Source organism: Lottia gigantea, assembly GCF_000327385.1.
Source record: "Lottia gigantea unplaced genomic scaffold LOTGIsca_17, whole genome shotgun sequence".
NCBI lineage: Eukaryota > Metazoa > Mollusca > Gastropoda > Lottiidae > Lottia > Lottia gigantea.
Window position 1 is genome coordinate 1874077 of NW_008708133.1, and position 27013 is coordinate 1901089.

Below are 27013 nucleotides of genomic sequence, written 5' to 3' on the forward strand. Positions count from 1 at the left end.
TGGGGGGGGGGGGTATCAGCATTTATCATCAATAAATATAAAATATATATAGTCTGAAACTTGAGGTGACAAAGTTCTATGTACACTTTTGTAGATAACATGTCTATTCTGTGATAAGTCATTTATACCATCTTTATCCAGTAAGTAGGTGTACAAGATATAGCAAATATAGCAAGTCTAAAACAAACACATTAAAGTTAGGAATAGTAGAAATATCAATCAGTATAATTAGGCAGTAAAACACTAAATTAATGATGTATTTCTCAAGGATGTCATATTTATGATAACATACAAATACATTTATTACAAATTTCAACAAACCTAGAGATTTCATTAGTGAATAAAATAGATGATCGTAACCCAAACACATCTATTGCATCTCCATAAAAAAGAGCTTCTAGTATGTATAGGAACAGTTATAGTTTCTATGCCTATTTGAACCTGTGCATTTTGATATTCCAGAAAAATCTAATCAGAGTTGGATGTTTCTGTCAAAGAGTATTTACGTTAGTAATATGAAAATCTGGCAAAAAGCTCCTGTAATATCTACAAGAGAAGAAAAATGCTACGTCTAAACAAGTAATATTGTCAAATAAGTTTAATATCTAGATGTCAAATGCAAACAGCCAATCAATCAAATAAAATCAATAATCATTCAACTATCATTCTTCAATCAATAATCTAATTTCTCAAACTATTTCATTAAATTGAAAACTCATTGGATATTTAATGGTAGTTTAGTTAGTGGAACCTGTAATCTCCAGCCCACAACACCGAGCCTGTAATCTCTAACCAAACACACCATTTACTTTTACATTTTAGCTTTCATCAATGATTGATCAGGCCACAGGTAAATGAGAGTGAAATTTTTCAATCAATCTTCATTTTCTTTGTTTGCTGCCTCACTTTTTTCTGTTGTCAGAGAAAAAACAACTTCATTTAACTATTCTCATAACAGACATTCTATTGTTGCAAGCTATTGGTATGAATATATGTTACGTCTAACAAGTTACAAGCGTTATCACAATATCATGAAGAAGTATAATCTAGCGAGCTTTAAGTAAGGTATGGGAGGCAATGAATAAGTGAAAGCACATTCCTAAATTGATATTTGCAAAATATATAAAGGTCAGCAAGAATTATTCAACTATTGATCATGTATAACTATATCCAATAAGAAAAACCAAAAATCAGGTAAAGGGAGGTAATCTGTTGCTATTTAGTTAGAATAGGCATGGAATAACCATTATAAAAACAAATAAAAGCAAGCAGACACATTTATAGGTTTTATTATAAAACTAGAAGATATTTAATAGAAATATAAACCTATTTTATCATAATATAAATAAACTAAAGATATCAACAGACAAAAGACAATTCATTCAGATTTATATATAGGTCTTATAAGCTTAAGAATATTCAATGCCTTCATTTTGTCTTTCTTTGAAATCATTTTATCACATTTTATAAAAAAAAAAGCTAAGATGAAAACCTAAGTGAAACTTAGTGAAAAAAAAAATCCCAAAACAAAAGTTAGTAGGCCTATGACCTTTGCATAATGAAAAAAAAAAATCAATAGTTCCAATATATCAAAGATGCTTAATAGCTGGAAGAGTAGGCAAAATGTACACAGTAGGGTCTAAGAAAAGATATATATATAAAAAAATGAGCTAAATATATCGCATTTTTGGATATATACAGAAAGGTGGTAACCGAAATCATGGCAACGAAAGACATCATTGACTTAAACATCAGGAATTTACCTCAGAGAAAAATATTCTAATTACGGCCCTGCAATGTATGCTCTTTCCATGTACCTAAAGACAGCTATTTCTCTAATAGCATATCAGTTAATATCTTGAAGATTGTCTATATATTGTTACAGCATATAGGTGTTTTGTAACACTTAATGAATGTAATTTATTATAGAATTTTACCTTGTACACCTGGAATCAATTATTATAATGATAAGGTACATTAGTCAGTAGACAAACATAATATCACATTATCATATTACAGCATTTGAAGAACTTTGAATCTTAGTTCCATCAATTTTCTATCTAGAAACAAAAATCCTTTAATACTGTAAACTTCCAAAATTTGATACAGCCCTCCCACTGTTACCTTACAGTGCAATATGTAATTGTCATAATTTTGTGTTTGATAACATTTCATGAAACAAATCATCCGTAAATTTATTTGGTTCAGGTGGTCTTTGGGGGTACTATCATAAGGAAATCAAGGAATAATATATCAATTAATTGTGTACTGTATACCTTATCAAATCATCTAGTGTTATATGTCTACAAAAAAAAAAACAATTTCAAACAATCCTCAAACAGTTACACTGATGGCTTTTGCATTAAGTGAGATTTTGTCTTGAGCTGAAGAAATGTGATTAATGTGCTCCCCATGTCTTTCATGGTCCTGGTTTCTGACAGCTGAAAACTTGTGTCTACACTGCATTAAAAACTGATCTGAACACTACTGAATAGAATAAAAGTTGTCTATAAGAGACTGAATTTGAGATTTTGAAACATCTGATTCAGAAGTTGTTTATGTTTTGATTTATATTATAAAGATTTTGTTATGGATATGTTAAATTACAAAACCATATTGTCTACTTTTAAGTACATCTCTGAAAAAGTTGATTGAAAATATCAAGAAAATGAACCAAAAAGACTCAACTGACTCCCTAAATGATTTTTTCATCTTCTCGAAATTCTTCTCAAAGGTGGTTTTGTGCACTTAAAATTTTCAACTTTCTATGTTTTTGATACACATCTGCATAATATTTGTCATCAATAGAAACTACAATGGATGATAACAGAAGGAGTTTATTTCTGTCTAAGGCTACCCAATTTCTCATTAATGCATGATGATACTTTAAGTAGAGTCAAATAACCAACAAATCCTGCAATCTAACACAGTTGGTAATTCAAAAGCAATGAAACACAGCTATGATTAAATGGAGTATAAAATTTAACACCCTATTGTCCTCCCATATTCTTTATATTTGTTTTATAGCATGTTCTAGAAGAATACAAAACATTCATCTCTGGTAACTTCTACAACACCATTCCATATCTCAACATGTATTTTTCACATCTATAGGATACAATCTTATCCCTTATAATTCTCTAATATTGTAGACATTTTCTATAAATTTATAGTCTGTCTATTGATGGTTAGGTTACAAAATAAACATCAGAGTTATTCTTCTTTATATCTTGTATTAACAATTAAAGAATAGATTTAACATAAGTAGAACTAATCTTGTACTATGTACATACATTCATCAAACCATGTACAACCTATTTGATATCAGTAACATGACATCAGTTTAAGGATTTGTGATAAATACACCTCTCTAATACAATATGTGTGAGAGTCAAGTTTGTATAAAGAGAAAGGCGATGCCAAGCCCCATTCCAATCCTAAAGAGCTAGTTCAGCTTGTTTTGTCATTAATATTTCTTTTTGTATAAAAGATTAACAGAATTCTGCTTCCAAATATCCTTTCTAATTCTAGAGTGATATGTTTCAAGTTGAGCTTGTTTATATGACTATGGAATACAAAGAGACCAACAATTTGACTGTGTTGCAAATTCAGAGAAGTTACAAGTATCCCTGATGCCAGAGCCTCTTAAAAAACCTACTATACCATCTGTTTGGGTGCTGTGATACATCATTGTACTTACATGCAACATCTTTTCAATATACAAGATAATTGGAACCCATGGCTTTGTTTTGACTCTTAAAGAGTTAATTAGAAAATATTAAAAATATGAATCATTCTTTCACAGCATGGACAGGTATATTAAAGTAAAGGATAATTATTATTAAATATCTATTTATAATTGATAGGTAGTCAAGTTTGTACACGATATAATTTGCACACATCAGGAGGTTGTATAATCAGCATTCAATTTATGAGCAAGGAATAATTACATCTCTTGTAAATTGAACTTGCACATCAAGAAAAATTCAGAACTACACTTTAAATAATGTCTTAAGAGAATTTAAATCTGGGATTGTGAAGACTAATACAACATGTAGCTTACATGCATCTGTGTATGAAATTCCACATGTTCTAGGTAGAAAAACAATGTAAAAACTGCTACCTTAAACCCAATCTTTCCTGTTTTAAATTAATCTTGCCATACTGAAATGCTTGTTTTATATACTTTAGGAAATTAACTTCTTATCAAGTTTCTTCTTAAATAAATTGTGCATAGTTCTTCCATAATTAAGGTATAATAAGTGCATTTCTATGCATATTTCGTAATGTAATTTAAAAGGCATGTATTTCGATTGAACAAACTTGAGTAACTTTGATATTAATTCTCATAGTCTTCTCTGATAAAACACTTCTAAGGTTAAAAGCATTTTTATTTCACATGCCCATTTTTAACAAAATAACTAATTCAACAAGACTTTTAATCAATTACTATTTTATAAATTTAATAACTCTCTACTTCAAAATGATGAAAGATAGGACTTTTACCATTTTGCATTCTGGACACTTTCATAATCTGGATACTTCGAACTACTCCTGCATTTCTCTGGTAACAAATTCAAACTGTGTAAAAACTTTACTACCAAATGTATCTGAGAACGATTCTTAAATTGTAGTATCAATGGCAACCATTTTTGGCATACTCTCATCTAAGAAACATTCCAAAGACCACCTTCTCCATGAGGGCCGAAATAGTAATTTAATAGAAATGGATTGAGAATCAAGCTAAATATTTAGTAAACCAGAGGTAAATAACATCGGTCTTGACACCTTAAATTGGCCCCAACATGTCTCTATATAATACTGTAAATTAGGTATCTATTTCAATAGATCTTATTATTGGACTGCTGTACATGTATCAATTTAATCATCAAACATTTTTACAAGCTCTTATTACATCCTTAATCATTTCCTATTGAAAGGATCTGTCCCCAAACAAAATACTTCTACCATGATGGTATAATAAGATAGCTTGACAAAAAGAAACAGGTTTTGAATTATCCAGGCTTTTTCAGGACATGTGTTTGTTAGATTTGATACTGGTGTGATAATCATTGGTAAAACAATCATCTAAACTTACATGTGCCCTTGACCTCACTTAACTCCTACTGAAACACCATTGATGTTTTGTCTGGTTCAAAGCTTTTCCAGATCATTACAACTTTCTGGTAAAGAATGAGTCTCATACATTTATCAATGCTAACGCATTCACACTCAATGGATCTGAGAATTGCTGACTTTTCAACCAAATTAAATACATTGTTTTGAATATCAAGATTATTCTACTGTTGCCATTTATACCTCAAAATTTAAATTAGTATCAACCTGTTATGAATGGTTCAGGATATGAAAATATCAAAACAGAACCCACAACATCTTGTTTCTCAAATTTGTATGTACTACGAACTTAAAGACAGCGCCTAGGCCCAAGCTTCAATGGGCTTCCACCATAGGGGCCTCGCTTTGCAGAAACACCTCCCATTCCCCTCTCCCCTTTTATTAAATTAAGGTTAAATTGGTGAAATATTCAACAGGGATAAGCAATGCACAAGAAGATTACATTTTGCCTTTTTTTAAACATAATTTCAGGATTTATTGTTTTCTGATCAATTTGGTAGGAAAATATTTAGTCTTAATTCAAACCAAGAGAAATAATTTAATACTAGTGTTTAATAAACAACTCAAATATACTTATTTTAACTAAACTAAGATCTAAATATTCAATTTGAAAAATATAATACCTGCCAAGTGGAAGGATGGTAGAAAATTTGCAGAAGTAAGAGGTTTTTTAACATTTCATTAAAAAGTTTTAGGTTGATTAAGAAAATAGATTTTAAAATTGTTTGACTGACTGATGTTTAACAGCTGATGTAACTACAGTCATTTTGATTTTACGATGAACTGCTTTTTCCACATTTTTTTGCCAAACTGACAGACTTTCTTTCACCATCAACATTAAGAAAGGAAGTAAAGAATTTTCTCTTCAATAAACAATTTAATATAATGAAAATATTTGTATTCTTTCAATACCATTGAATCAAAAGCCTACAGGTAATATGAACAGTTGGGTCACATGAGCTGATATCTGTTCAACAATATATTTCATGTATTTTTTGTTAGCAAGTGGTAGCAAAGCAATAAATAGAAACATTGTTTACCCTTTGATTAATATACCCTAATCTTCAAGTTCAGTTTCACCAATAAACTTATTTTTGGTAACATGAAAGGGTTCATCTTACCAATAGTCACTTAAAAATTCTTTCAGAACATTAGCAATAATTTGTTATTTCCTCAGATCTTTAGTCACTGACCAAAAAGGATAATGATATATAAACCAATGAGTAGAATGAGTAGATTCACCAAAATTATTAACAGGTATCACTTCCAAAACACATTCAATTCAGTTTTAGTTAAAAGTTTGATTTTTTAATTGGGACACTAATATACTAACTGTGATATGAAAAGGGAGGACATTGATATTAATGTAGATGATTGACTCTTCATGATAAGATTACTTCTATTAAATATTTATATCAAGTTATTTTAACATTGATATTACTTCACTATTTAAAATACCAGAGCATTTTTTTTTCTTTAAATTATTCAACCCATTATTTGCAAATTTCATAACAATCAGAGAAATGTATGTGCTTCATAATAACAGTTGTTTGTATTGGTCTGAATAAATATGAATACAAACTGAAATTAAGAGAACATCATCTGTGGCAAAAGAATTTTCAGAATGTGTTCCATTGGGAAGAAAAAATTGCAATTGCAAAATATTCCTTGATTTGCCATTCCATATTGTTAAGGACAAAAAGCAAAAACTGATATATTTAGAGTTGTGAACAGTCAAATATCTTATCATAATCTTGAACTCAAACAGAATTCTGCACTAAGAAGATTTTAAATGACTTGTATCTGTAATAACTCTCATGTGAATGTTAAAACATTCCTTTGAAAAGTGAAGTATTGGTGTGGCTTGATTACTCCTAGCTCATTATACTTAAAATATATCTTCTTAAATTTGCAAACATAATCACAATCCAAAGTGCATGTGTCTGCTCTAGAGATAAAAATATATATATGGCAATATGGAAAAAATTAAGCAACATTTTGAATTCAGAAGTAAAGCTCTGTTTCAAATTAAATTTAAAATGAAAAAATGTGTGGTTAATTAATAGAAGATTTAATGAAGAAAAAAGATCAGCAAGTGTAAACGACTCAGTTACGTCAGGTTCTACAACTGTAGTGTACCATGAAAACCTACAGGTTATGATAGGTACAAAATGAATGGACTGAATAGAGACACTTCATAGATACTTCCAACTTCTTACTTAAATACTTAATCTTCTCAATGATTTCTGAGTACAAAACTATCTCTCATATATGTTTTTTATTTCTGGTAATAATACTCTACTGACACGATTTAAATTTATTACTGGGTGTTGGCCAATCTGGGCCATCTTAGTTGGCAATCCTAATTTCCTGTTAGAGATGTGGATGCATCAACAGCTGAATGTTGTAGCAGTGAATAATCCTTTATTCCTAGATAAACATGGAGAATTAATCCACAAGAAAAAGAAACAAATATGGGTGAAGATTTTGAAAAAGATCCACATAATTTGTAAAATAGTCCCATTCAATAACATTTTGAATTTGGATGTGCCTCAGCTCACAGAAATATTCCTGGAAACTATTGTTTACCAGCCTATCCTTTATACACTGTGTTATTAATGAACATATAATAATAAGTGAGGTAATTAGTTGGGTAAATATAGATGTCTTAAATTGTGTAAGTTTGGTAGAAAAACCAGAAAAGACTCACATTTTACAAAAAAATGGTTTAGTAATATACAATGTTATGTTAATTGAAAACATGTTGTGACTTATTTCAGTGTGTTTTTATGTTGTTTGATGTTTTTTAGTCAGGTATATACTCAATACCACCGACATAAAAATGTTTAAAATCGATTTTACATGATAGTAAAAATTCTGAAACCACTGAAAAATTAAAAATTCACTAAGTATTTTTCCATTTCAAATACCATGTTTGGTACCCATAGATAAAATAGAAGTTGTTTTACTAAATTATTTAACTACAAAGCGGCTAAGTTACACAAATGTCTTCTCTCCAATAAATAGTTATGTGTTTAGAAAATGTTCTGCACTTGGCTTGCTACTGATTACAAACAATAACAATGCAAAATTTTGTAAATTTTCATAGCAAACATGAACTCTATATGTAACCGTGTTGAACTGAATCTTGCATGCTTGATTGAAATCTTTCTATCGCTGAACATAATAAAATTACATTAAAGTTTTTAAAAGAAGTAAAATGCAAAAAATAATTTATTACTTTGAAACATTTTATTCATAGTTGGCTTATCATTTCAATCAGAAAAATATATTGCATACCTTTTGCTGGGCATCAAAGATACTCATTTTAAAAATTAAAAGTAATAAAATCTTATACATAACACAGTATGATTTACAGACATGACTTTCACATATTACAAACATCTTAATTTTAACTCAGATAGTATAATGTATATCCCTTCATTTCTTATAATATTTCAACTCAAGTCAAAAGTTTTTCATGATTTGAGATTTAAGATTTTCCCAATAATGGATTTCACTTTAGTGCTATGGGTATGAATCATCCTCAAGGTAAGAACGAACAATTTTGATGCCACAGCAAACTATAGCATAATTTACCTATAAGTAACCCTATAAAAAAAGTATCTCAATGTTTTTTGCATTAAATTTCAGTTGGCTTCGGTGCAGGCAGTAGCAATTCATTTGATTAAAAGCAAAAATTTTAAATGGTGAATTGGTAGGTTTATTTTTGTCTGTTGATAAAAACATGATTTATAAGTGAGGAAAAGTTAAACATGAAATCAGACAGTTTACATATGTCAGTTATTTTATCACTATCTTTATCTCAAATACTTTTACTTTATATTGAAGAAAAAAGGAAAACTATTCCAGTGACTTAGAAAGGAAGTTAGCCAGAAAATTATAGAATTTAATATGGTGTTTGAATTCAATTCAATTTCAACTAAATCATAATTTTCTTTTAAATTCCACCTTGAAATTTTCTTACATATTTTAAAACTTTGTACTTAAAAGTTAATAGAACTATTGTAAACCTAGTGCTTGGTAACTTTAAGGTTAAAGTCCCAGTTGAAGATTTCTTCTACATGATAAAAGATAGCTTGCCAGGCAAGGTAACATACGACCACTGGCAGCTGTCAGATATGATAAAACAGTCTTTAGCGACTAAAGTTCAAATTTTCTCATATTAAAGAAATTTTAATAGTTTGAATTCAATGATATATATATTTACTGCCAGTTATTTATGCTGAGTAATTCCACAAAATTTTTTAAAATCAATATCAATAACCCAAATACAACAAACAATTAAATCACACAGCTCTAATATCAAGGGCAAAAAATTGTAGTGAAATCGACGAAAATTCAAAGTTGACCAAGATCTCATCAATATAAATAAAAAGATGTAAAACTTCATTCATTTCATTTCATTCATCATAAAAATCACATAAAATCTGTAGTCTCTATTGTGTTCATGAACAAATTTTGAAGCATGGCAAGGGCTATAACTCAAAAACCGTTCATCAAGTTCAAACTTGTCCAAGATCACACCAAATTTAAAATCAGTTGAAAACTGTAGTCTCTATTTTGTTCACAAACAAATTTTGACGCGTTTTTCCTAAGTCATGGGCAATAATTCAAAAACAGTTCATCGAAAAATCGTCAAATTTGAATCAAGATCTCATCAATATACATTATCACATCAAGTTTCATTAAAATCAGAAGAAATGTTGATGGACCGACTGACAGGGGCAACAGCAATATACGTCCACATTTCCATGTGGGTGTATAAAAATGTAAAAATACAACAAATAAAGATATATTGAGCATAACCTATATAGATATATACAGACTTCATTAATACAGCAGTGTTATAAACCATTTTAATTCCTCAAATCAAAACTCCTGAATACACATAATCCTTGTCTGGTAAGAAGTTTTATAAAAAAAAAGCATAAAAAAAGTCTTCCATTTCCATCATGTCAGAAAAATTCTCTTGATCATTATATGAACAGACTGCCGCCCATCCTGGTTAATCATATATCTGCTTATATAGTCAAACAATGGTGATTATAGACTTATCTGTTGGCTTGATCCCGAACTCTGGTGATTTTGAAATAGTGATCTTTCCTCATTACTCCTGTTGACTGAATTGTAAAAAGGATGCAGAAACAATTATTGGCAATAGATTTGGCTGAGGATCAGTTGTAGACAGAATTCTTCAAAACCAAAGTCTTTGCACAATATAGTATTTTAATTGACATTTAAATGTGTGGTTTTGTGGAGTGTACCCCCCCTCCACACTTTTCAAAACAAAATTTTAGTTTATCTCCTTAGCTCTTATTTTCCTCAATTTCTTATCAATTTTTTATATATAAATGTGAATATGTGTAATATTCAGCACAAAGATTATTTTTAATATACAACATTCCAATGTAAGGTATTAATTTCATGTTCTATTAGTAAAATATAATAAATATGTCAGTTTAATATGTCAGTGATGACATAAACTAGATTATATTATTATTATTATCTAATGACAACTGACAAAGCTACACCTCCCTGTGTATTATTATCTAGACTTTATAATACAACCTCTTCTTACATTTGAAACATCATTTGTGAAATTGCAACTGTGCTCATAGAAGCATGTAAAGGAAATAACAGAGTTTTATTTGTCATGAAAATCAGCATTGTTACATTGAAATGTGTTTGCCAGTGATGTCTAGCTAGAGCTATAGCTTGTCACCAAGTAATTTTAAGAAAAATTTTATCCTTAAAGGGATATTTCGCTTTTTTTTGTAGATTGAAACTAAATATTTATAAAATACACCATGATTGTTTAAATACATGATACAAGTATCAATAAATAAATTGCAGAAGAAGCAAATTTAAGAAATTTGTAACTAACACATAGCTAGATTATATTATATAGCTATACATTCAAGATATGTTGTTTTTTAGAAATAGAAAGAATCTTTGAATAGCTTATATATTCACACATTTGCATTAGTCTGATAACAGTTGGAAATCAACAAAAGATAAAGCCACAAGGAGCACCGTGATTTCTATGAGCTATCATCTGGCAGATTAAGTTCCAACAGATTACAAAAACTCTACTTAAGTAATAATAAATCCAGTTCATATCCTTTAATTAGCTTTAGATTAAAGGAAACCAAAAAATAGTTGCATAACAGATATTTGAAAAATCCTGCTGATATAAGCAATTTTAGCATATCTTTTGATTACCACACAAAAAGGTAAATATTTAGCGTATAAAACCACAAATCATGACATATTTGTCAGTTTTTAATGATAAAATACATTTATTACAGATATAAATATCATACTAAAATATTCATATAACACTTAGTAGTATTTAGATTATTTTACATGACGCTATTGTTGAAGAGATAAATTGTTTCTTTCAAATTTAATAGCCCCACCTCATCATATAATCATTTCAATATATAATACCATATTTCACCACATTGTTACTAACAATTACTCACATTCCTCCACAAATTGCTCTAAATTGGTTAAACTTATATTCTACACCCAACCCAGGGGTCCATATTTTTCTATAATACACCCCTTTTAGCATGTTAAGTAAGAGTGGTTATATCTAGTGTTACATGCTGCTATGTGATATTGATGTTAAAAAAATGTATTAATTGCTTCTTATTAATGTAAATACCTTTCTCCATCATCCTTTAAAATAAAAGTCTTACCGTATTGGCACCGTGGACCTTGAAAACCTGGTGGACATGAACAACTCTGAGAGTAACCCCCCCTACACTGGCCTCCATTAAAGCATACACCAGAATTACATTCTCCTGAAATGATAAAAATATTTAATTGAGAAACCTTGAACATGGAAATACTATTATTGAAATCATAAATATGCCACTTTTGCTGAAAAGCTAAACAGTAAGAGTTATACAACAATAACCAATGGCTCTGCCTTTAACATGCTAAACTAACTTCAATTATTTTTACCGCACGACTCAATTTAGATTGACAAATTTGATAAGCAATTTAACACAACAAATTTGATTCTTGTTAATCAAGTTAAATTTTAATCTGCATTTCTGAAAACTTGGATAGCATTTTTAAATATACCAGTTGAAGACTTCAGATGGATCTTGCCAATGATATAAGTTCCTTAAGGTTATAGAGACTGCTGAAGTTAGTGTGTATGTTTAGCTTTGACAGAAAATTCTCACAAAAAGTATACATTGTGATTCTATTCACAGATCTTCGTGATAAATTTTAATTGTAGCAAATGAAAGGAAATAATGGTACTGCTTAAACTAATCACTGAATTAAGAGTTTATTAAATTTAAATAGGGAAAGATCATTTTAGACAAAATACTGAAAAAAATTGCCAATCTTGTCATCCAATCTAATCTAAATTCCATTTCAGTACATGAACTTGTCAAATCATATTCTAAATGTCAAATAGTGAGTATAAGAATGGCTGCACTAAGTTGTGGTAATTAGACCTACAATTCTACCCAAAACATATTATCATTCCTTTTATTTGATATCTCAGAATCATCTATTTGTTTTCAGAAATTTTTTGGGGTTTAATGATCTAGTCAAGTATTGAATTCCTATATCAACAATTTACACAAAAACATTTGTTTACCTCCATCTTGTTTCAGATAATTAACTATAATCTATCTAACATTAAAATATTCTTAGAATAGAGGAACCAAAAAAATATACAATCAAGTTTTTTCTTACGTTTTCTTACAATTGCTACTAGGAATCTCTGAAGAGGGAGATAAAACAACCTTGCTAATTGAAATCAATTTAAAAACTTGTAAAATCATGAAATTTAATTTGTTTTGCCAATATTTGAGAAGTATATTTAATTCTTAATTTCCCTAAGGTTACATTAATCTGGTAAGTGACTCAACAATTTTGACAGACACCATACTGCTTGTTGAAAGGTGGAAAGAAAAGATTGAAAAGATGTAAATCAATAGAGGATAGTGAAGTGAGAAGCTAATTATTATCTTCTCTAAAACATTCACATGCTGTTTTCAGACCTATTCACATTATATTTTATTGAAAACCAATATATATTGAAAACAGCCCTATCTGGGTTGTACATTTTAAATTTTTCAATCAGCATGCTGTCTGTTATTTTTCTATTTATAAAAAAACATTTAAAGTTAAATCACAAATTGTTTTAGCAATTGTTTGTTAAAATATACATTCTCAGCAATTGTGTTTGTTACCTGGAACAAAATTTGTGCTGGAACCGTAAGAACTGTACATTAGGGGTTAAGAACTGCTAAGAATACAAAGCGCTATTAAAATAAGTAAGACAACATGAAGCATTTAACATTCTGGTTTGATTACATGACACATGATCATTTCCTCAACACAGCTTGTTTCTAGCTTTAGAGGATATCTCAAAGTTTGATTACTTAAATGAAATGCATAAAAATATGTTAACTGATAAATCATCACATGAAATGAAATGTTCATCACAGATGCTGAGAAAGTTCAAGCAAAAAGGCCGTTTAAAACCACACTGCTTTATCAAAGCCAAGTACTTGCTGAATCATTAATATTTTGCATGAGGGTCACCCTATGAGGTCACAAAGTCTAAATATTGTATTATAGAGGGAGGAAACTAATTATATAAAACTACATACTGAGCATACCATCAATTCAGCAATTGTTTTCAGAAAAAAAACATTTTACTTGTGTATTTCCTTTTTTGTTAAAACTACACTAATATATCTAAATCAATAGATAGACCAGAACCATCAATATTCAATATGGAGTTTCATCGAATTAGAACTAAATAGACTAGTAAAATCATTGCTTAATAAGAAATGACGAGATAGAATCAATGCAAGTATTGTTCAATCTTTATAATGGCTGCTTTTTGACTTCGGTAATTGAGGGTTGAATCAATTTGGTTCCTGTTTGATTCCGTTGAGATCTAAAGAGACGGATTGAGCAGTAATTTAACTATAGTTAACTAGGCAACACATGTCCCTAAAACCTGTAATTTATAGAGAATTTACCCTATAATTACTGCAACCAGTCGATAAACCTATTTTCTAAATGAGTCTTTTTCATTTAAAAGAGGGGTAATTATTTAGTCTTTCCTGCTCTCTAGCCTGGCATTACTATTCCCTAGTATAAAAAAAACCCAATAATAGTTTTATAGACTTTATATTTTAAGAGAGGTTCTAAACTGTAGATTGGAATCTTGAAATAAGTAAACCAAACAGATAAATACAGGAATAAAGCTTACAATAATGATTAATAGGATTAGGGAACAATGCATTCATTGTCTACTAAGACTAAGATAGACTTTACAACCAGAAAAACTCAGCACAATCAATTCAGATACTGGTAAATAAAAAGACAATTCTAAAGTAAGATGCAGTAAAATCATTGAAAAGTCTCTGATGTCGGAAACAAAGAATTATTGAAGGTCACTCAAAACAGCTGCCATTCAAACAAAACCTGGTGCTTGACCATCATTTTTACTTAAGATACTACAAGTTCAAAGTATTTTTACAATGTACAATAATGAGATATAAAACAAGTACTAAATGTTGACAAATGTTTACAGTCTTTAAGTTTACGCAAAAATATGAAATTAGCTTTGTTCACAAAAAATTGTCTTTCTATGATACATTGTATAATAAAACAGGTTTGTGATGTTATAACAAACTAAGACTTGATAATAAATAATAAAATATATTAATAATATTAGCTGAAGTGGCTGTAGGACCAGTTTTAACACTTGTTTACAACACTTCTTCTATCTTTACAAGGATTTGACAGCCTTGTTATAAATTTGACATAGTAACAAATCATAATAAAACCTCTACCATCAACATGGTACTTTTTTACATTATGCTCAGTTCACACCAACGGCGCTTTGATGGCGCTTTAAATCGGCGCACAAAGTGGTACCAAAGCGTAACAAAGCTCGACAAAAGCGCCAGGGTCGTAATAGATCGTTCGAAAGCTTTGAGCAAAGCTGGATATTCGGCAAGAGCGCCAAAAAATTTTAAACTGTTTAAAAATTTTGGGCGCTCTGTCACGAATTGATTAAAGCGCCGAGAACGTATCAAAGTTTAACTAAGTGTAACAAAGTTCAGCAAAGTTTGACTCAAAGCGTAGGAAAGCTTAACAGAGCTTTATTCAAAGCGGGGACCCCAGTCTTCACGGTCTGTCACCACTTGATCAAAAGCGGCATGAAATCGGCCATTTCGAAATTTTCCAATGCGTAACAGAGCTTAACAATGCACAACAGAGCTTGATAATCGTATCAGAGCGTGATTTAAAGCATCATAACCGCATCAAATCGGGAAATAATTCGTCCCCAAAGCGTAGCCAATTCGTATCAGAGCTTATCAGAGCGTAACAATACTTAGGAGATAGTGATATTTTTGGAAAAGTAAACAAAAAATGATGGCGCTTTGCTCGCCGATTTAAAACGCGGCATTCGCCGTTGGTGTGAACTAGGCATTAACAATTTATGAGCAATGGTCCAAGCATTTCCATGCAGGGTCATGGTAACATATATAACTATATCAGTTATCAATATATAAGCATTGACATCTGATCATTGCGAAATGCTCAATTTTCATTTTAATCATCAAATCAGTTAAAAGCTAAAGGAGAAATTTGCATTTATATTTGAACGTATCTATTCAAACACTTCTAGAAACAGAAAATGTGAGGGTGTTAAATTGTAAATGAGTTTTCAACAAGATACTGATCTATTTCAAAATAGACTGCTTCATTTTAACAAGTACATGATAAAATAATGCCCAAATGTTTACACCAATTATTTGAAATACAGGGAATAAGAATTGGTTAAAAATATATGATTTATCATTCATTCTTGATTCAAAATAATTTGTTATTGTCACTTGTCATTAAAGGGGATCTGGCCCAAAACACATCAAGAAATACACCCACAACAAGATTGGTTTTCTTGTAGATTAGGTAGCTAAATTTTCAAAGTTGGTCATAAATTAGCTAGAGTTGCCAAGTATTTTCATTTGGTCTTATTTCTATGTCTGCGAAACATCAAATGCTGACATACTGGTCTTACTATGTCCTGTAAATCTCAAATGTATTATAATTGGTTATAAGGTAAATCAACATGTGAATACATGAAGAGACAAGAATAGGGAAAAGCAAACAACCCTTGAAATTTACAACCCTTTAACATGTTTGGTTTAAACAGACCCATCAACACCTGTAGGCAATAAATTATAAAGTAGAAAATATATCAATCTCTTCATGTATCAATGTGTCCTCACTTTGCTTCATAAGCTCCTATTTTATGAAAAAAAAAAAGAAGGTTTTAAGTATTCATTCATCAAATAAAAATCCTTGAAAAAGGCAAGTAAAGTCAACCATTTAAACTGGGATTTGTAAAAATATAATAATCTGAAAGTAATGAATATCATTGAAAAATCATTCATTATAACTGTAAAAATGAACTTGAGATGTTTTGATAAGTTTTTCTAAATCTTGATAAATATACAGTCAATATTTTACTAATATTCTCTGAGAAATATGGCTTTTAACATTTCACAAGGTGGTTTTATTTCAACAACTTCACTTGTATAGTAATTTTAGTAAATAGGTATATATCAACATCATATACTAGTATAATCATATACTGTATTGACTAGAGTTTTCAATGGATTCAATCTCTTCTTTAAAGGAGGTTTCCCACAGATTTAAAAAAATAAGGTAAATTCAACACTTTTGGCTGTTTATTAAGAATAACCAAGATTTTTTTATTCTATAAGATATTGCCCTTTAGTAGACTTTACAGACAACCTGAAATCTACTGGTTTTATTTCTGTATAGCTATATATCTTGATAAACAATAAGCAATATTGTCAACAACTGTCAACTGTCCATGACCTGGTGTAATAAATAATATTAATGGATCAGATGATAAGAATAAATCTTAAATTATTATTAAATAATGATTATTCTACTCTTATCAGAGACAGAATGGTATTAAATAGAGAACATCTTGATATCTTCTCATACCAACATCTTTAATATATACATATTGTTACTTTCTCACACAATTGTGATCAAAATTATCTCCCTTTTATTCCATTGAAATCAGTTTATTTATGGCTTTAATTGTCTCATAATTTAATATTTTACTACCAAAACTGGCTAAAAAACAAGCACAAATATTTCTCTATATTTGGAATTTCCACTTCCTCTAGTTGAAATGGGAAATTTTCAAAATTGATGATTTTCTAGAGTGATTTAAAGTAGAAAGAAATAGAGTTATTGAAAACTGCAATTTTAAGATGGTGAGACAAAAGATAAAACATCTAACTTCTGTATAGGACTTCCAGTTCAATATTTATTACTTTACTAACAATGATATAAGGTATATATTATATATATAATGTAAAAGAATAAACAATGGTGTGAACAAGATTCACAATTGACAATGAACAATTGCCATCTTAAACTATGAAACATACCTACATTTACTCCAAAAAAAACAGGGCCATGTTCAGGTTTTGCTCCATATTTTATATAAAAACAATAAAATAGTGGCGAATGTAATTTCTAGAGGGACATCACAATGTCAATCTATCACAAACTTCGCATTCAATCTTGACTGCAATATGAGTATCACGTAGTCAGGGATCATTGAGTGCAGCAATTTGATTGGATTGTATGTCAGTGATTACAGCCAATCAGATCCCTCTACAGAAAGCCTGTAATCATTATTGCTTTGTGTTCAGAGACATTCTGTTCAAACCTCTGATTGGCTGTATTCACTACTTACAATCAAATCAAATCGCATCATTTACAAACATCATGATACAAAAAAGGTAACTATTGAAGTCAAGATATGTGAAGTTTGTAATAACTTGACATTATGAAGATGAATATTGAAGCTCATGACATTTAATAAACATGGATTAGGAAAATTAGTGTTTATCAATATTTTAGTACTAAACAATCTTTGTTTGATTGATATCTTAATCAGTTTTGGGTGGTTTCTACTGAGGTAACACCTTGAATCAATTCAAAAATGTAACACACCTATTGCTCTTTATTAAAAGAAATGAGGAACTGAAAGTAGAGCAAAATAAGATTCACCACTCCTTAACCATTGACTGACAAACTGAATCAAACAACTAGGAGTTATAAACATTTCAGGCATGAACATAAAACTAAATACATATTTCTTAATAGACAATGTGCCAAAAATGAAGTGAACCTGTTAATGACCCGAACTGATTGTTTACAGTAAGGTTGGAGGTGGACTGGGTGAGAGATGTTAATTTATGTGTTATTGTTTAAATATGCAATTTAATAACCTGTTGTTTTCATATTATGGTAGTTAAAGGCTAAGGGTTGAATCAGATGAGAGAACAGCCAACTCATCACATAATAGCTGTATCAACAATGACAGTTCTTTAAATAACAATTTTTAAATTGTCAGATCATGCAATTCAACATATACCTTAATGCTGTAGGTCTGACACTGAACTCGAGAGTTCTTGACATTGGGTGGATCATTCAATTACAACAATTTACACAGCAGTTAATTTTCTCAAATTTAAAATAAAGGTCATCTCAATTTTTGTATGACTGCACTAGCAATTGTTGTATTATACAGTTCAGATTCAAGTACGCCAAAAAAATAAAAGTCTACCAAATTATAAAGGAAATATTTAACTTTGAAATTCTTAATGATTCTGGTTAAATTCTTAACCCAAAGAATAACTTGAAACAGAAATTCCAAGACATACAGGTATTCCTTTATAACAATGGAACTGAAAAAAATGTCTTCTTTTCAAAAGTGGAAACAATGTAGCTTAAGACCCAATCTATTTATAATAGTGTTCAATTATCTACTACTTAATACAGTAGTTTAGAAAACTTTAAATCATCAATGAGACATCATTTGTATATTGGTCGTCCTTTGACACACTTTGTTCCCTGTTAAAGGCTTTCAAATGAACAAAACAGAGGTAAAAAAGTCATTAATGAAATGGACAGTGAAAAAGAAAATAAGTCTTCCAGCTGGTTGGACATAATTCAAGATCACAACCCCACTTAGACTTCCTATTCATAGAAAACTATTAAACAAAATTGAGCCATATTGTAAACACATCCATTATGTATTCATATATATATTAAGAGGTATAAGGAGAAACATGAATGTAAGGAAAATTTGAATGAATATATATGAAGTGTTAATGACAAGTTCTATATTTGATAACACTGGTCATTTCAACTTCATACTTTGACATTTTCAGGTAATATAGTCAGAGTTATTTTAGATATCTTATTACCCTATATTTAGAATCTCAATCATATGTTTTATAAAATATAATGATATAGTTAAACTTCCTGGCATTTTTATAATGAGCTAAACACAAACTGTATCTGCCAATCAAAACAATAAAAAAGTTCTGTTTTTGAGACTGGAAGCCAACAAGCACACTGTAGTTAGTCAGTCATAGTGATAACAACCTAAATACAATTGACAACTCCCAACAATGAATCAATGAATCTGAGAAAGCAATTTCTATTTTTGAAAGCCATTGGCAATAAACATTTAGTGATTCTTTAGTATTACTATGACTGTTTATAAAATATCAATCAATCAATTAGCTGAAATATGATGTAACTTTAGACATTTCAACACAAATTGTTATAAAACAGCATAGGTCAATTTTGCCTTCATATTAATGGAGTCAAAGAGATATTATCTATAGTAGGGATGTCATTATAATGCGAAAATATTAATATCTCTACAAAAATAAATCAAAATCTTTATCACATGCCATATTAAAATTCTAATTAAAATATCTATTTGTACTTGTGATTAGTACTATCTGTCAAGTTACTGTGTCAATTTTTAAATGGACAAGTATTTGACCTAATGGCTAAATAATTGACCAAATAAATGGACAATCAATAATGGCTACTAGACCACATGGGATGATAATAGTCCAAAACACTAGATCAGTATAATTTATTGAAATCCATCAAACAAACAATTCACATGAGATTTATTAAAGATCTTTATCTGAACATCAAATAACTATCTGGACATTATGTCTTTATATTTTAAAAGACTAGTATTGTTCATTATAATTAATCATTTAGTAAAACATAATTTAAAGTTGTTGACACCCATCATCTCCAGTCAAACTAGCTATTGTCAATCTTAAGATTAAATCCAAATTGTGCAAGAATAAAAATATCTTTTTGAAACACAGGTTGATTTTAATATACTTGTTCACAATATAACTTGTTCCATTGCTCTTAAATTTAAAAAAGACAATGTATAGTATTGTGTAGTAATTAAAAAGATTTGACTAACACAAAGCAAATCAGAAATTCTGCATTTGATCGAGATGCCTCCGCATTATTTTACCATAAATAGATGGCCAAGAAATTAATTTTACCTAGCTGTCCCTGAAGAACTCAATTTGAACGATACCAGCCGGGCCATACACACCAGATCAAAGATTTCCTAAAAGAAAGTTCTTCTTCTCAAATCAGAAAGTCTTGATAAATTTGCACCACCAAGCAATCAATAAAAAGCAAATCTCTTACAAGCTATTCCATCTTTTATACTCAAATCTCTGCAGTTGATATTCATACATAGATTAATAATTCTTACAAATTATTTAGTGGTTGATTAAGAAGGGAGACTATCATTTATGTCTCAATTTTCTCCTTGATTAAACAAATCATTATAAATGTGTCATATATTATTCTGCTATATGTTTCATGTTTTCTCTTGCATAATTTTATCATTGACATTAAAGGCAACCGAGCAAACATTTAATCCCAACAGAGTTCAAATACAAATTTGTGTGAAACGTGTATGAGGGTTATCTTGAATGTAGTATGGTTGTATATTTGGTTTACAGATTTGGAAATTGGTGTAAACGGTCAAAAACTGTAATTTCTGTCAATTAAAATTCCTTCTTGGGTACAATTTTAAAAGTTTAAAGAGTGGATAAAACATCACCTTTCAGATCATCCAAAATGATTCAAGATAGATGTTTTAGATCATACAAAGCCTTGGTTAGGTATTGGGTACTATTTCTAACTTATTTTGGAAGAGTTATTCAAATTGTATTTTTAAGACAAAAACAAGACTTCATGCTTCACTATTTTTTTGACCAGATTTCGTAAATTCTTTGTCTATGGAAAAAATTTCCTAGTCAATATTATTTTACTTAATAGCTCTTTAAGTGTTTTATTAATCGGCTTTAACATTATGAATTAGATATTGTACTGGACCATACTAATTAGATCATCTACACCAATAACTTACTTAAACATCTCTTATTTTACTACAAATAACATTGAAGCTACTGAAACTAATACTACAGACACAAGATGTTTCTTGTCAAAAGAATAAATGAAAAAAAGTGGAATATAAGAGAGATAAGTGCCAAGAAGACAAACAGAATTACAGATTTACATTAGGTGTTCAAGAAGGGTAGGCTTTAATCATTGCATTCAAATCAGCTCACCAACTAAAGCAGACCAACTAAATATTTGACCAATTGACTGTTGTTCAGAGGACCATGATTTCCAAAAAATGGTTTTCAAAATGAACATCAGATTTCAAACTTTTTGTGATTTTGATACTGTTCTTGTATTTGCCTTAGATTATTGGTCACCCATTAAGTTTGTAACATAAATCTTGAAATCAATTGTCGCTGATTTATTTTTTCTTTGGTAAATGGTCATGAAGTCTACAGTTAAAAGACAGGACAGAATAGACTAGAATTGCATGTTAAATGATAATGATAATAAATCAACGCAATATTGCTAGAGATTTCCTACTTGTAAAATTTCACGTTATTTAAGAAAATAAATGTTCCCTGATGTATTTATGTTTTCTGTCATCAACTGAATAAACACAGACTCATATTATATTAATCTTCACAGCTTGTAAACAGCAGCAGAATGATGCATTTAGTATTAAAATCAAAATATCTATGAATCAAATCAGAAATATTCACAAATCAATGATTATATTGGATGGAGGATCTAATCAATTATCCCAAAGCTACTTTTTTGGAAGCTCTTATTAAAACTGTAAAAAAGTAAACAAACATCTAGGCAAATTTCTAAACTTTATACCAAGGTACATAGGCAGAAACATTTCTTCAAGACCATTTTGAAACAAATTATAAATGGAATATACACAATAAACAACATGGTTTGGCAGCCATTTATTAAACCTGCATACAAGAATTTAAAGAGTATATTAGAGTAGATAAATGGCTAGCTATGATTTATTACTTGTTTATTGAACAATAAATAAGTATGATTGTAAACAAAGAAAATACAGGTATTTTTATCACCAAGTTATTTCAGGTGTTTATAGAGCTTCTTGAACTTTTCACTTTCAGTTAAAGCCAGACAACTTTTCCTCTTCCTTTGTTTGTCATTGAGAATATATCTCCTGTCCACAAAACATTTTAACATGCTGTACTGTACATGTGACTCCATATGGATTGTTATTGAATTGATAATATATTTTCAGGACTGAGTATTTTGTATTGCCCTTCATGCTGAGTAGGCTACTATCTTCATTTTTGAAATCAGAAGTGAATGAATAATTCCTCATAGCCATTTTGTTCATTCATGGCTTTGGTAATCATATATTGAATAACAATATGTATATGAAGTAAAATATTATAATCATATACAGTACATTTGTATTAAATAACTATTAGTATTGTTGATAACCCACCATGAAAAACCACTGTTATATAGCATAAAGACTGAGGTAATAGACTTAGTTATATTATATTTTGTAACCCCCTAGTAAAGAATGTCTAACCTTTATCATTGATGTCATAATAAATTGAAATCAAATTGGGTGTAGTTTGACATTGTGTCAAGTTTGAAACCCATTTAGTTCAATTTATTTCAAATTATTTGGGAAAACAAAAAGCAAATGAGATTGCAACTTAAATATTTAGGCAGTTCTAACTTTGAACTAAGACTCAGTCTTTGTAAGAGCTTGTTGTATTGTAGAAGGAAGAAAAAAAATATAATAAATGGACAAAGTAGCATCAAGTTCCTGTAATTCTTAGAAATTTCATTCATAATTATGGCTCCAGCTTAATTTCAATCATTATCACCCTACCACAGAATATATTAGATTTTTATTAAAAGAAAATTGTTATTATGTGGTTCCCATGATATTTAAAACAAGCTAACAAGTTATCTCTAGTTTATATATTTTTAGCCATTAAATTCTCCTTTCAACAAGAAATTGACACATTTGTGAGACAGGCCAACTGCAATTTTCATAATTGATTTAAAGAGTGATATTTAAGATGTGGAAAAGATATGCACATTAGTTGGACTAAAATAGCTAATGGAAAAGGGAGCAGAAACATTTAGACAACAGTGCACCCTTGTTTTGGCAACTTAATACTTCCTGTTTTAAAACTTCACATGAATCAAATAACAATTTAAAGAATGATATTAGTAAACCTGTCAAACCTGTGAGAAATTGAAAGAAATTTGGTGAAAATTTACTAAGAAAATAGAAGAGACTGTAGGATAAGTGTCAAAGAAAATTGTTTATTTTTAAATACTAATGTGTTATTAAATATATACAAGAATATTACCACAGAACTCTTAATTTCTTATTCTTGAAAAGTTTTCATCCTATCATACCCAGATTGACATGTCCTACAAACATATTACCCTTAGTCTGCACAACTGTGTATGTCTCACATTCATATCCTTACATAATAATGATGTCTTTTAGCCACCATCTAGTACATATCACCCCACTATAGCCTATTTCTTTTTCCAGAATTCTACATAACCAATAGAAAAGATCATGAATTGATGAAAAATAAAGGAATATTAATGTTGCAACACAGAAAATAAATATAGCACCATGTGTTGTTCAGGATGAAAAGCAATTTCAGATTTAACACCAACAGAAGTTCAATAAATCTAATCTAAAGGAAATTAATGAAATACAAGAATTTGATACTAAGATAAAACATCTCAATTAACCACCAAGAAATATTTATAAATAAATACAAGCCATATGTTAAACAGGGATTACATACAATCTTATACTTAATCATTCAGGCTTTTAATTTCAAACATTACTGATACATTTACAGTTGGTGATACCAGTCAGTGCCATGGAGGCCTGAAGTGAGATAAGTAAATCTTGTAATAAATTTGTAGAGTACCTGATCACTTTGGGCTAATTCACAAAATTTCAAGTATTTCAGGTAGGTATTGCAAGTTTACCAAAATAAAATTTGACTATTTTAAATAATCATCTAATAATATGAAACAAAATTTCCAGCAAATTGCTCTTCAAACTGAGTTTGAATGTACTGATTTTTTTTAATACCCAGCTTCAAGACACTTCAGAAGAACAAGTTAAATGTATTTACCAGACACTGTAATGTCAAAATATGATCTATATAATAATACAATGTAATCCCTGAAATTCAACCCTAAATACTTTTAAATCCCTTAAGACAGTTAAATATCTTGCTTTTTATAGGTTAAAATATTTCTCAAGTCTAATTTATACAACTCTTCACCTTTTAAAGATCAGGAGTGACATGGTATAGTCAGATTATTACACAAAGTAATATTAACCTCTCAACACCACAATAAAAGTTCTGTAGCACAGTCAGTACCATTTTCTTGGTTATGTCAAAGTGGAGCTGCGGTGGCTTAGTGAGTTAGACTCTTTCTCGATTACCTGATGGTCTAGAGTTCTGGCATAGGTCGAGATAATATCTGTCTTCATTAGCCCACATGGTGCAGAAAAGTAGGACGTAAAACTCCATTCATTTCATTTCATTTGGTTATGTCGAACAAATGGTGTTTATGGGTTGTAATCTGAGTTAGTGTGTGAAAGTCTTGTGACCTTGATTAAGTCATTTTCTTCATTATTCAAGTCAACCAAGCTGTAACTGGGTAAAATTGATATTTCTTTCTTTCTTTAAGCTTTACAGATGGTAACTAAAAGGCTGACTCTCTATAAACTTAATATCTATGTCTTGAAAATGATCTGAAACTTCAGCTTTAAAGATAGCTTGCCAGGCAAGGTAATATACGCCCACTGGCAGCTTTGATTTTGAACAAATATTTAGCAGTACAGTAACAATCACCAGTATGAAATATTCAACCTTCAGTCATACACTTCTTTTGATCTCTTTAGGGCGATACTGAATAATATTGAGTATGAGTTATTGCCCTAGTTCTTGAAAACGTGTTCAATCTTTAGCTCGTGAAAACTCTAGAAGACAAATATTCAATCTTCAGTGCGGTAATGAATAATAAAACCAAGTTTTGTCAAAATTCGGCAAGAATCAGGCCTTTTAGAGTTTTTATGAGCTACAAATTGAACGGGTTTTCAAGAAAAAGGGCAATAACTCATACTAAATATTTTTCAATTTTTCTGTTTTTCAATACGGTTTATCCATGGGATAACCAACACTCATGCCAAGTTTCGTCAAAATCCGTCAAGAATTGTGCCTTGTAGAGTGTTTACGAGCAATTGTGGACGGACGGACGGATGGACCGAAAGACGGACAAACGGACAGACGGAATGAGGTGACGGCAATATACGCCCCCCCATTTCATGTGGGCGTATAAAAATGGAGTACTCATAATTGAGGATATTATTCATCTTTCAACCTTAAAGTATCTTGCACGGCACCATATTTAAAGATGAACCATGTTTTTAGAAAGGTTGTAACTGTTACAAAAGTATGCTTTAAGTGATACTTGACATGGTTGATGAGCTGTTCCAAATTTTAAGTATCATGTATCTGTTTTTATGTACAGTTTTTATAAATCAACCAGACATATGTGGTTTGTAACTTTCAGGTTATAGCAGACAATGTTGTTTCAACCCATTAAGTGTTACTGGACTTGTATGCCCTGCAGATAAGATCATCTGAATTTCAAGTTTGTTTGAGAGTTTTAATTGAGACTTTTTGAATATTTTCAATAAAACACCACAGTAAAGCAAATGTTCAAAGATGAAGTATTACATTTTATAGTTTGGTAAAGGTATCACTGATATTCTGTTTCTATGATCTATTTGGCATAGGTCGAGATAATACCTTCGGATTTTTCAACCCAGTTTCCACCTGTCAGTGATGCATGTAAGAGGTGCTGACATGGAAAAAGCGTCAAGTCGTTCGGGACAGTAATTGAGGCCCTGTGTGCTACAGGCTGTGCACGTTAAAGATCCCTCGCCAGTTGGAAATCGAAAAAGAGCAGGCTAATGCCACTGTCCTGGCAAAATTTCTCTCGTTGTACCCTGCATGGTGTTGCCAGTATTCATTAGCACACATGGTGCAGAAAAGTTGGACATAAAACTCCATTCATTTCATTTTTCATTTTATGGTCTAATTACTTCTAACATGAATTCAATTTCTTAGACTAAAAAAAATTAGCTAGTTTTCAACTTTGAAATTGTAGATGGTGGTTTCACAGCCAGTCAAGATTCACTGAGAATTCTAATCAATGAAAAAAGGATATAATATACCAGAAAGCAGAATTACAAGAAGTACAATTAACTCTAATGAGCACATAACTAATGTGGTGTTTGGCGATAACCTACATCCTTACAGCTGTCTTATCCTTTACACCTGTAACCAGCCAGCAGCTTATTATATCATTAATATATTATAATTATATTAGAAACAAAGAGGTAGACATTCATTAAAATATTGTTTAAAAAATATCTTGAAACAGTAATTTGGAAAGTGCCTTGTCCAGAACAATTACAAATCTATTTGGAATTTTGAAATTTTTCTTATCGTATTGAATAACTTAATTT

At 30.0% G+C, this 27013-nt stretch overlaps 1 protein-coding gene across 1 annotated transcript in view; it reads right to left on the bottom strand.

Moving 5' to 3' along the window:
- LOTGIDRAFT_158536 (hypothetical protein) overlaps positions 1–13422 on the bottom strand; it is a gene marked incomplete at both ends in the record, with an annotated part of 27231 nt that extends 13809 nt beyond the window's left edge. The window contains 2 exons of the mRNA XM_009051691.1: positions 11865–11969; positions 13383–13422. Coding sequence (XP_009049939.1) covers positions 11865–11969; positions 13383–13422 — 145 coding nt within the window. The remainder of the gene's footprint in view (positions 1–11864; positions 11970–13382) is intronic.
- Positions 13423–27013: the final 13591 nt, after the last annotated feature.